Source organism: Podarcis cretensis (genome assembly GCF_951804945.1).
Source record: "Podarcis cretensis genome assembly, chromosome: 8".
NCBI classification, from domain to species: Eukaryota; Metazoa; Chordata; class Lepidosauria; order Squamata; family Lacertidae; genus Podarcis; species Podarcis cretensis.
The window spans coordinates 93780359-93793401 of record NC_137177.1 but is presented as its reverse complement, the minus strand read 5'-3'; the positions used below and the strand labels follow the sequence as shown (position 1 = coordinate 93793401).

Here is a 13043-nt window from a genome sequence, read left to right as displayed (position 1 = left end):
GGGCTCACCATGGAAGTCCCTATTACCATTGACTCTGGTAGCAATGCAGACTTTATAGGAGTGGATTTCGTCAAGCAACATAGCATAGTGCTCCTGCCTGCCGCGATGCCCCTGAAAGTAGTGACAGTCGATGGAAGAGAATTGCTGGGGGGACAGGTGGTACAGCAAACGCCGCCAATGGTGATGCAAATTGGAAATCACCGCGAAGTCATCAGCTTCAACGTCACCCAACTGTCAGACACGCCCATAGTGTTGGGCATGAGCTGGTTAGACAGGCACAGCCCGGCATTGGCATGGTACCAGCGTAAATTGACCTTCTGCTCCTCCTACTGCGCAGAACATTGCATCATGACTAACCAGGAAGACGAGGGGCAAGAGGATGACCCACAGCTACAACTGGGCATGCTGCAAGCGGTACCCGACAAGTACAAGGCGTTTTTGGAGGTCTTCTGCGAGAAGGAAGCGGACAAGCTGCCTCCCCACAGACCCTACGACTGCAAGATTGACCTCCTGCCGGGGGCAACGCTGCCGACCGGAAAACTGTACTCCATGTCTGAAGACGAACTGCAAGAGCTCAGGGAGTTCATAGATCACAATTTGAAGCGGGGCTTCATCCGAGAATCCAAAGCAGTGGGGGGCAGTCCTGTGTTCTTTGTGAAGAAAAAAGACACGCCCCAGAAGAGGCTAGTAGTTGATTTCAGAATTTTAAACTCCAAAACCAAGCCCACGACTTTCCCGATGCCCAAGATCGACGACTTGCTCGCGACGGTGAGGAAGGGACGCATCTTCACCAAGTTGGATCTACGAGGGGCGTACAATCTTATACGCATGCGGGAGGGCGACGAGTGGAAGACGGCCATGTTCACGCCCTTGGGCACCTATGAGTATAGGGTTATGCCCTTCGGTTTACAAAATGGCTCCCACTGCTTCCAAGCCTTCATGCATCACGTGTTAGCGGGGCTCCTCTACAAGAAGTGCGTCTGCTTCCTGGACGACATTCTGATCTTTGCGGAATCGCAGGAGGCTCACGAGAGAGATGTCAAGGAAGTCCTGCAAAGACTACGGGAGCACAGGCTTTACGCCAAACTGGAGAAATGCCAGTTCGACATGACGGAGGTGGATTTCCTGGGCTACAAGCTGTCCGACAAGGGAATCGCCATGGACAGCGCCAAGGTACGATCAGTACTGGACTGGAAGAGCCCGCGCAATCGGAAGGAGGTCCAGAGGTTTGTCGGCTTTGCTAACTTTTATCGCAAGTTCATCAAGGGTTTCGCTATGCAGACGGCGGCCATCACGGACACCCTCAGCTCCAAGAAGAAGAAGTTCATCTGGACGGAGCAGGCGGAGCAGTCCTTTCAGAAACTCAAGCGTCTTTTCGCTTCCGAGGAACAACTGCTGCATGTGAACCCCAGCAAACCCATGAGGGTTGAGACGGATGCCTCCGACAGAGCCGTGGGGGCAGTCCTGTTGCAGCAAGACCCGCAAGGGGATTGGAGGCCGTGTGCTTTCTACTCCAGGAAACTCAGCAAGTCGGAGCAGAACTACACCATCTGGGACAGAGAGTTGCTGGCCATTCATGCAGCATTCAAGGCGTGGCGGCACTTCCTCATCGGAGTCAAACACACGGTGCAAGTTCGCACGGACCATAAGAACCTGGAGTACTGGCGCACGGCGCGGTTCCTGAACCAGAGACACATCCGCTGGGCGGAGTTCTTTGCGGATTTCGACTTCAGGATAGAATATATCCCCGGAGACAACAACATCATGGCTGATGCGCTATCCAGGAAGCCGCAGTATCTGGAGGAAGCAGCACCGGTAGCGGCCAAACACATTTTCGCACCCAAGGCGTGGGCATGCGCTTCAGCCACCGTAGACCTGGAAGCGATACGGCGCGAGCTGCGAACAGATTCCTTCGCGTGCTCCAAGATGGAGGAGGTGCGCAGCGGCACGGCAAAGGACGACGAGTTCCAGATACGCGACGGACTGCTCCTCCGCAAGGGGGCCATCTACGTACCGGGAGATGAACTCCGCGCGACAGTACTGCAACAGCTACACGACGCACCCAGCGCCGGCATTTCGGCAAGGAAAAGACGGTGGAATTAGTAGCCAGAGACTTTTGGTGGCCCAAGATGCGGGGAGAAGTCACGGATTACGTCACGAGGTGCGACACCTGCCAAAGGGCCAAGCCAGTACACAGACCGCCGGCGGGACTGTTAGAACCGCTACAGACCCCGTCCGAACCATGGGAGAGGGTAGCCTTGGACTTTGTCACTGACCTGCCCAGCTCGAGGGGCAAAACAGCAGTACTCGTGGTAGTCGACATGTTCACCAAGATGGCGCACTTCATTCCTTGCGCGAAGGTGGCCACAGCGGAACAGACAGCCAAGCTGTTCATAGACCACGTGTTCAAGGTACACGGCCTGCCACGGTCTATCCTGTCCGACTGGGGGCGCCAGTTCATCTCGAGTTTCTGGCGGAAGCTGATGGGCATCCTGAACGTCAAGGTCAACCTAGCGTCGGCAAGACACCCGCAGACCAACGGACAAGCGGAGAGGGTCAACGCCGTCATGCAGCAGTACCTGAGATGTTACGCCAACCAGCAGCCCTCGACCTGGGTGGACTACCTGCCCCTGGCCGAGTTTGCCTACAACAACACACAACACGTGTCCACGGGGGTGACACCGTTTTTCGCCAACCACGGGCGACATCCCAGGACCTTCCCGGGCTTAGAGAAAGAGGGGGAGGGGGAGCCACAGGGAGCAGAGGCATTGGCAGAGGAGTTACAGGAGGTCCATGAACAGCTCCGTAGACAGTTAGACCTAGCAAAACACGTATACAAGATGCAAGCAGACAAACACAGAAGAGTGGGGGAGGACATACGGGTAGGGGACTGGGTCTGGTTAGCGGCCCAGGCAGTGCCGGCCAGATCCTTAGCTAAGAAGAAGCTAGGACACAAGCAGCTGGGCCCTTACCTAGTCGAGGCACAGATCAACCCAGTGGCTTTCCGTTTGACACTACCGGAGGGTTCCAGAATGCACCCGGTCTTTCATAGATCGGTGCTAACGCCCTACAAGGCACCTCACAGGTTTCAGGAGCCAGGGACAGCTCCCAGTCCGCTTAGAGACGCACCCGTGACAGGGGGGTCGCCGAGGGTGGGGCCACTCAACGAGGTGACGGAGATTTTGGACTCGAGATGGGGGGAAGAGGGAGTCGAATATCTCATCGCAAGGGAAGGTGCCCCGGCCAGCGCCAACAGCTGGGTGCCGTACTATGCGGTGGAGGAGCACTACCTCAAAGACGAGTTCCACGCACTCTTCCCACACAGGCCCATGCCGGAGGATTATTTTGACGAATATCTTTTCACCCCCACACTCTCAGCCAGTACGTTTCAGGGGTTCTCCTCGGCTGAGGAGACGGTTCCAGAGACTACCTCGCCGGAGGGGTCGGTCTCAGACTTGGGTGCGGAACGCTCTTATTGGTGGGACACTCAACCCGAGGAGGAGTGGCGCAGGAGACTGCTCAGAGGGCCCTGGCATGCAGACTCCCCAAGGAAATGGGGGAACAAGGGGGCATGGACGGGTTGGGGGAGGATCCTGGGTTCGAGCACGCCGGCAACGAGGTGGAAGCGGAAGAGAGCGACGTCGATGTACCCGTCACGGACTGGCAGCATGCCAGGGGGGAAGACCTGTATCCGGCATGCACCCCCACAGCATTGGAGCACCCGGAACCCATGCCAGAAGAGGGGGAGGGGAGAAGGGGGGCTTCGAGGGGGGGATGGATGTCAGGGACTCAGCGGGAGCGCAGGGAGGAGAGGAGATGGAGAGCGAGGGGGAGCAATCCGAGGGCAGCGTAGGAGAATATGACAGCAGCCCGATAGATTCCATGAGCCTCTCCAGCGAATCGGAAGATTCACAGAAGGGGGCGCCGATGGGCAGGGCAAGGGGCGACCCAAGGGGGACACCCCAGAAGCAAGGGGCCAGCGGGGACTCCCAGAGCAGCAGTTGGAAATCAGGACCAGCTTCCCCACCAGAGCGTAGTGGGGGGGAGGAGTCCCAGGTGTCAGAGCCTACATATGCACCACCAGTGAGAGAAGATGAGTCAGGGTTGACCACGCCTCCATCGGAGAGCGAGTTAACGGTCAAGAGGAAAGTTGCAGGCTGGGCGCGCGCGCCAAGTTCAAAGGTACAGGCGAGCGGCACAGAAGGTAGCCCGGATAGGGAACCAGGTCCTAAAGCCCGCCGGAAGGAGGGGCAAGAATCGTCAGGGTCAGCGTCAGAGGAGTCCAGGAAAGATGAGACCCTAGCGGGCAGGAGGGCCCAGAGGAGAAAGGAACTTAGGAAGAGGTGGAGCAAGGCAAGGGTCTTAAACTGGTGTGGAAGGGGAGGAGACTCAGACGGGACTTCGCCGGTCTAAGGTCGAGACGTAGAGCTGCACGCTGCGACTTTAAAATGGAAACTGAATCTCAATAAAGACTTTTGTACATAACTACAGCCTAGCGTTGGTCCTCTGTGAGCTGGGACCTGGAGGCAGCTCTGACAGCAAAGGATTTAGAAACTAAGAAATGTTAAATCCTTATGCTAGATTCTTATTTCATATAGTTGAAAGAGATCACAGGGGCCATCAGCCCAGCCCCCCTGCCAAGCAGGAAACATCATTAGAGCACACATATGGTTGTCAGGCCTTTGTTTAAAGACCTCCAAAAGAAGGAGATCTTTCAATGATGATGTGAACTCAAGATCCTTGACATCTGTTTAAGATAAAAATTTAAGATTAACCATTTGTTTTGGAGGGCAATAGGGCAAGGAGGGCAAGAGGTGAGCTGGTAATTAAGGTTCCTTGTTGAGACACATGTAAGATATATTACTACTTATTTGTCATTTATAGATAGAAGAATATATAGCTTTTTGTTTCCCATAAAAGGGCAAAAGGAAATGGGTGTATCTTTTGTGATTGGTTCTAGCAAACAGCCAATAGGAATTTCAACCAGGCTGATTGGACAGAGGCAGCCACAGGAGGAGCAAGGGGGCTGGGTTAAGGAAATATAAGTGCTGGCCAGAATGGCAGGAGGGCAGGCCAGAGCTTGGTAACCATATACCACTGTGCCTCTCATTTATTTGTCTGACAAATAAATTATTATTTTAATTTCTCTATTGCTGCGTTGAATATTTCATTCCAGCTAAGCGTTAACCACAAGCAGGGTGCTACAAAATGACCGGCAGAATTCGAGACCAGGGAAAAGAGTCGGCGGAAGAAGATTGGAGGAAATTTAAAGATTACTTGCAGAAATATTGCAAAATTAATGAATGTTAGAATGTTGTTGGACAGAAATTAAGTGGTTACCAGCTGTAAAGTAAAAGTGGAGTAATAAGTGAAAATAAGTTACAAACAAGTTATATAAGGATTTGCTGAACTAAGATTCGAACGGGAATACAAAAGGGGGAGGTGAGAGGAGGTTCGAGAAATAAGGTAATAGAAATAAGCTTTGGAAATTATTTTTGTTTTGTTTTGTTTTGTTTTCTCTTTTTTGATTATGTACCTTTGTATTTTTGTATTTCTGTTTTATGTGCTAAATTGGAAAATCTAATAAATATCTATTATATATATAAAAAAGAACAGTCACTGCTGCTTTGGCTCAGAGGCAAAAAGTTGAAAGAGAAATTGTTTGCATTGTCTGAAGAATGGAAGGAATAAAAATGCAGTGAGGGGGATCTAGTCAAGGCCTTTCATATTCATAGATGCTGAGGAAAGGTGAGGTGTGCAGAGGAAATTGCAAGTGAAAAAATATAGAACATGCTAAGAAAAGAAAGGTTCTTTCTTTGCAAGAGAGCAGAAAGGGAAGATTATTGGTGCATGTGATGTTTTCCTTTTTTAAAAAAAATAATAATTTTTATTGGTTTTCCAACACAAATAAAAACAAACAACACATTCACATACACAAACAAAAACATATAAAACATGTATAATTTCATAATCCTGTTTTCATACCCCTTGTTTCTCCGACTTCCCCATACCTCCCTTTTACTGCATCCTTATTTTTAACATTTTTTTTTTAGCAATTCTCCAATAATTAATTATTTAATTCACTTTCATTACATTCCTTTTTCTTTAACTTATTAGTTACAGCTGCAATTCTCTATTTCTTATTCCCTGACATCTAACACTCCTCAATTTTGCAATAATTTTTAAGATATATCTTGAATTTCTTCCAATCTTCTTCCGCTGTCTCTTTCCCCTGGTCACGAATTCTGCCGGTCATCTCTGCCAGTCCCATATATTCAATCACCTTCGTCTGCCATTCTTCCAGAGTAGGTAGTTCTTGTGTCTTCCAATACTTTGCGAGAAGAATTCTTGCTGCTGTAGTAGCATACATAAAAAACGTCCTATCCTTCCTTGACACCAATTGGCCAACCATACCCAGAAGAAAGGCCTCAGGTTTCTTAGGAAAAGTCCACTTTAGGACTTTCTTAATTTCATTATAGATCATTTCCCAAAAGCATGTGATGTTTTCCTTTGCCAAAGGCAAAGTAAGAAACCTTAAGCAGAAGTGGAGCTCAGTGGTGTTGCGTGAACTCATGGCACTTGGAGTGGGAACGTGCGTCTGGGGTGTCTGCATGTGCCGGGGTGTGGGGTGTGGAGGGTGAAGGATCCTGCCATGGCAGTCCAGGCCATACTGGGAGCACCTGCTTCATGCTCCCTAAAAAACCCACGGGGGCTGACTTAAAATGGTCAGCTGATGAAACAGTGAAATAGTGGGATTTTACAAATTATGGGGTGGGGTGGGGGGAGAACATAAAACTGTTATTTCAAAGTTCTCTTTAAGTTTTCATGAAGAGCCAAACAGACCATAGAAATTTCCATCTCCTGATACCTGTACACACAAACAAGCTTAGGGGACGAGCCCAAATTTCATCATTGCACAATTGCAGGGTTTTAACAACAGAGAAAAATAAATAAATGAACAATAAAAGTATATAGCACATGTATGGCTTTCCACCAGGTATTTGGTAATCCAAATTTCCAACTGAAATTAAAACCAGAGTAGCACTGAAGGCTTATACAAACCTCCATTTGACCTGCCTCTTTCCCCCAGGGAAACTCAATCTTTAGCAGTGGATCATCATCATTTCAGTAAAAATAAACTAAATCAAAACTTTAAAACATTTAAAAACATTTAAGAATGGCCTAATCTTTGGAAACAGGTTGCCAGAAATTGCATATTTTAGCCATCAAATGAACAACCATCAAGGACATTTATAAATGCCCCTGAATGCTAATAATGAAGGGACAGATGTACCTCACCATGAGGGGCGTTCCATAATCAGGGGAACACTAAGAACCCTAAGGCCCATTCATGGGTCAGCACCAACCGGACAATACTAAGGTGGAATCTACACACATATAAAAACTATTCTGAAAATGCTTTTTAAAACGCGTTTTTAAAAAATACAGTGAATTTTCCATAAGGCCATCTAGTGTCACAATATATATCGCACTTAAAACACACTTAAAACGTTTTATTTGCAACTGTATAGCTGAGTCCCAAGTGACACGACTGCCAACAGGGGCTCATCTGCCGGCCATACAGTACAAGACGGTTGATACTGGGGGAGGCAATCTTTTAGGTACCTGGATTCCAAGCTATTTTGGAGTTTGCATGCAAGTACTAATGACTAGGGACGCGGGTGGTGCTGTGGGTTAAACCACAGAGCCTAGGACTTGCCGATCAGAAGGTCGGTGGTTCGAATCCCCGTGACAGGGTGAACCTAGCAGTTTGAACACGTCAAAGTGCAAGTAGATAAATAGGTAAACTCTGGCGGGAAGGTAAACAGCATTTCCGTGTGCTGCTCTGGTTCGCCAGAAGCGGCTTAGTCATACTGGTCACATGACCCGGAAGCTGTATGCCGGCTCCCTTGGCTAATAAAGCGAGATGAGTGCCGCAACCCCAGAGTCAGTCACGACTGGATCTAATGGTCAGGGGTCCCTTTACCTTTACCTTTACTAATGACTTGAATTGGGCCCAGAAACTCACTGGACAAATGAAGCTTGAAGCTCTTAAAAAGAAAACCTTATATTAAAAAGAAGCTATGCTATGGCATTTTCTAATGGTGAACTCCACCCCTGAGCAACTGCTAGAGTATTTCTCTTCTCTCCCTGGAGAAATTTAGTGAAATGATCCTCCCGATTTCTCTGACACCAACAGGGTGGATAACTTTTGAGATGCTGCTTACACATAGCTCTAATGTTTTGGCAACAACCCTTCCCACAGCCTTTCTGTCTGTGACAAGTTAGCATGTCAAGAAGAAAGACTCAGCCTTAACCTTCTCTCCCATGTGCCTGGCATTATGAAGAAAGAAAGCTTCCAAGTACATGGCTCCTTCTGCTACATTCTGAAGTGATTCCAGGAGAGCTACACCATGTAGCAGTTCGAAACCTCTCTCACTCACGCAAGAGAGAGGATCAAAATAGAACTACAGGAAAAGTGAAAAGTGGAATGACAGGTAAACAAGGAAATACTCTCAAAAAATGCATGCTTTTGTTTTGTTCCCAGATTTCCCTTGGGTTCAAATCTCTAAATGCAGTGGTAGCCAACTTGTGCAGCTGTCTACTTTCCTGTTTTTAAATGTCTAAATCTCTCTCTTGCTAGGAAAACCCATCTTAGGTTTCCTGTATTTGAGAATGCAATCCAAAAACTTTCCTCCATGCCTGTCTCTCCATTATGATCATACTCAAAAGTCAAGGGCACAACCCTAATTTCCAAAATAGATCTGATTGAAGATGGGGGGGGGGCAGTGCCCTTATGCCCCCTCTCTCAGACTTACTCACCAAAATGTCACACCCAGCCAGCCAGCCAACAAAGGATTACTCACTTGGTCTGATGTTTGGACCCCTTCAGGTGTGCGTGATACTGTTCTATGGAGTTTAGAGTGACATTGCAGATGTTACAGGTATAGCTCCGCTTAAGACCTGTGGACAGAATGCATCAGAATTAGTTGCACTGTGTTATACTCACAGTGAATTATGTCAACATTTTGCACACACTCTTTGTCTGGCTTTCTGAGCGGCTATTTTGAGCTACAGATCTGCACAAACCTCTGCAAATACATTCAGAACAAGCCAATCTGCCCTTTGCTAATTTTTAGGATCTTCAGATTGATCTGTATATGACACAAATTGACCTGATTTGGTTCATGATTTGACCAAACACAGCGCACATCCCAAGTTTTATATCCCACTGCTCTCATACTTAAATCCTTCCATTGAAGCTTAAAGGTAAAGGTAAAGGTACCCCTGCCCGTACGGGCCAGTCTTGACAGACTCTGGGGTTGTGCGCCCATCTCACTTAAGAGGCCAGGGGCCAGCGCTGTCCGGAGACACTTCCGGGTCACGTGGCCAGCGTGACAAAGCTGCATCTGGCGAGCCAGAGCCGCACACGGAAACGCCGTTTACCTTCCCGCTGGTAAGCGGTCCCTATTTATCTACTTGCACCCGGAGGTGCTTTCGAACTGCTAGGTTGGCAGGCGCTGGGACCGAGCAGCGGGAGCGCACCCCGCCGCAGGGATTCGAACCGCCGACCTTTCGATCGGCAAGTCCTAGGCGCTGAGGCTTTAACCCACAGCGCCACCTGCGTCCCCTCCATTGAAGCTTAATGGTGCTCAATTGTGACTGATGATTCCCAAAATGTATAATCTTACATTATGTCTCCCCATTGCTGCAACAGATGGTTCTGCAGCCATTATCAGCTTAACATATGTTACAGTGAATGCCTGAAATTTGGTGACAATCCCAGACAAATTTTGTAAATGTCTAAAAACTGACAAGATTCAGAAGTAAATGTTGACAGTCACCTAAAATGTGATTGTCACCATTCACTTGCATATAGGTCTGAAAAGCAGGGAATAGTGTCCATTTGCACATGCTCAGAAAATTCATTTTGGACACTACATGTTATTATTAGAAATTTGGCTGCGTTTATTAGCATGAATTCACATACTGGAATGATATCACCTGACAAACTCTTGTCTGGTCAGCTACTTAACAAAGGAATGTTAATATTCCTTAATGGTCTGACATCTCTGTCCAGTCTGTAAAAACAGAGCTGTGCGAACATTTTGAAATTCCTTTTTCGACCGTTTGTGAAATGAACAAGAATGCAATGAAACCCTCCAGATTTATTTATTTTTTGAGGAGGGGGGAGAATGCTGTTATCTTGACTTAACTGTAGGAGGTGGCTAAGGCTTCTGTTTTCCTCCCTTGCTATTTATTTCAACTTTTGAAAAAGCTTCTCACGGGATAATGAATGTTCTCTCTGCACTTCCCATAGGTCACACTTCCTGGAACACCTTGGGGACTGATGTAGGGATGTGGGAGAACATTACCAAAAATGGAAAAAGGAGTAGAAATGGTTTCTTCATCCCATGTGCAGAATGGGAATCAATCCAGCTGCTGTTTTCATTCCACAAATGATATGTAATTGATTCCCCCCCCCCACTGGATTGCATCATTTGCATTGAAATTAATGGGGTGGAATGCCAATATAATTTGTGCAATTTTGTCACAGCAGACAGTGAGACAAATAATGTTGTTTTTGGCAGAAAACAAAGGACAGTGGAATGGAAACAGTGCTTCATGTGACACAAGGTGGGATGGAAAATGACACCTTCTTGCATCCCTTGAGTGATGCCACATTATGTTGCTCCCAAGGTATCCCAATAAATGCAGTTAGTAATGTGAGACTCTCTCTGCAGCATCTCTTTGGTCACACCTTCTGGGGAGACCTGTAAGATCAGCAATAACTGCCTCCCAAAATCTTTGGGGAAATTTCTCTCACCTCCAAAAAGCAGTAGAAAATAGAATGATAACACACACATTTCCACAGGGAGACTATTTTCACAAAACTGGAGGGAGGGGGGGATTGGTCCAACCCAGAGGGAAAGTGACAACTATGAATTTGGACAGAGACAGAGAGATGCAGACAGAGGCAGAATTTTCTGCTGGAGTTGGTTTTGACAATATAAAGCCCAGTGCTGGTTGCTTGCCGAAACAGTTATTTTGCTACCTGCCATAGATGTCTACTTGCTTCCACGGTGCTCTGCACCTCTGATTGTACATAAACCAGATATTATAAAGCACCACAAGTCTCCACTGTTTTCTCACTCCATGAAATCAAAACTCAGCAGCAAGCAACACCCTCACTGCTCAGGGGGATGGGTAGCATGTAACAGTATTATAACAACTAATGGTTTAAATAATGAATTGTGTTAGGGATGGGGAACCTTTTTCACCTGAAGGACCATATTCCTTTCTGAGCAGCCTTCCAGGGGCCACATGGTTCTGGTGGGCAGAGACAAAACTGGAGTCCCAAAAAACCCCAACATTTCCAAATGGACTGGAAAAACCTTACTTTTTATTTTATTTATTAAGATAATTTCTACATCTCTAAGTGGAGTACAGAAAACTAAATCAACAATAGACAACCAAAATAATGAATGTTACAAAAAAAATAAAACATTTAACACAAATTACTAATAAATCAATCTGTATATAACATTTCCTTCTACTGCTTAAGTGTCTCTCCACTCAGCACCCCTCAGCATCCTGGCTTTCAGGACTCCATGCCTCCATGCTGGCTCTCACTGAGGGCCCAAACAAACTCACAGATCACCCCCCCCCCCAAATCTCACAATGAAGGAAGTTCCTGAAACCTGCTGACATCACCTACATAGGTTTGATGGACTGGTACCCAAGTGGATGCAGCTTCCTCAGTTGCACGGCGAGTTCCCACTTCCCACCAGTAGAAATAAAGACACGTGACACAGATATTTAAGGTTAATGGGCGAAATTAGGCCACAACTTTATTGGTTACAGGTAAAGAGTGGTATTGGCTTAGGCATTGGTCCTATCAGACTACCCTGCTTCAGCCTGCTTGCTTGAAGACCAGGAAGGGTTAACACCAGCAGGGGGAGCCCTGCTGATGCACATCAACTAGGGACTCCCCCGGGGTCACCGCTTGGGGGCGCACTTTAGACCCTGGCCTCCATAGGCTTCAATATTTGGGAGAGGTGATGGCACTCCTCCCCCCCAACAGATCTGCATAACAATACCCCTACCAATGCCTAATCGCCAAGACCAAGGGAGTTGTGACGATTTGCTATGAGGTAGGTGAAAAACCAAATGGCCTGTGCTAATTTGCCAAGTGGAAAAATTTCCTACCAGGCCCCTTAATGGCGACCAACCAAGGTCCATAGCAAGGTCGAAAGGGGAACCTTAGAGGGTGGGCAGGTAGGAAAACCTTACCAGCTGAGCAGACCCAAATAGGGAGATCCCAGGGCCATACTTGCCTTAAATGAGGCAAGCCATGCCCCCAGAGCCAGCTGATTGGCTGGCTCAGGGGATGACGCAGCCCCGAAGATTCCCCTGTTCACGCGGGGGCTGAAGCCAGCCTCCGCGTGTGTGTTGGGGGTGTGAGCCCGCAACACCACCTCCTCCTTATGTCAGAAGTGGCTTTTCCCAACAGTTCAGTTGCACCCCACATGGAGACAGTTTTATTTGTTAAATATTTTTTTATTAAAGGTAAAGGTAAAGGTACCCCTGCCCGTACGGGCCAGTCTTGACAGACTCTGGGGTTGTGCGCCCATCTCACTTAAGAGGCCAGGGGCCAGCGCTGTCCGGAGACACTTCCGGGTCACGTGGCAAGCGTGACATCGCTGCTCTGGCCAGAGCCAGAGCCAGAGCCAGAGCCACACACGGAAACGCCGTTTACCTTCCCGCTGGTAAGCGGTCCCTATTTATCTACTTGCACCCGGAGGTGCTTTCGAACTGCTAGGTTGGCAGGCGCTGGGACCGAGCAGCGGGAGCGCACCCCGCCGCAGGGATTCGAACCGCCAACCTTTCGATCGGCAAGTCCTAGGCGCTGAGGCTTTAACCCACAGCGCCACCTGCGTCCTAATTTTTTATTAATTTTTCATTAATAGCAATCCAATATAAGCCACATTAATACAATACCAAATCACAATACAATTAAAAGAGCCAATTATCCAGTTCCG

At 48.0% G+C, this 13043-nt stretch overlaps 1 protein-coding gene across 2 annotated transcripts in view; it reads right to left on the bottom strand.

Annotated features, from left to right (window-relative positions):
* ZMAT4 (zinc finger matrin-type 4) overlaps nucleotides 1-13043 on the bottom strand; it is a 284724-nt gene that overhangs the window by 27140 nt on the left and 244541 nt on the right. For both annotated transcript variants that reach the window (XM_079989032.1, XM_079989031.1), the window contains exon 6: nucleotides 8868-8964. In XM_079989032.1, the coding sequence (XP_079845158.1) occupies nucleotides 8868-8964 (97 nt within the window). The remainder of the gene's footprint in view (nucleotides 1-8867; nucleotides 8965-13043) is intronic.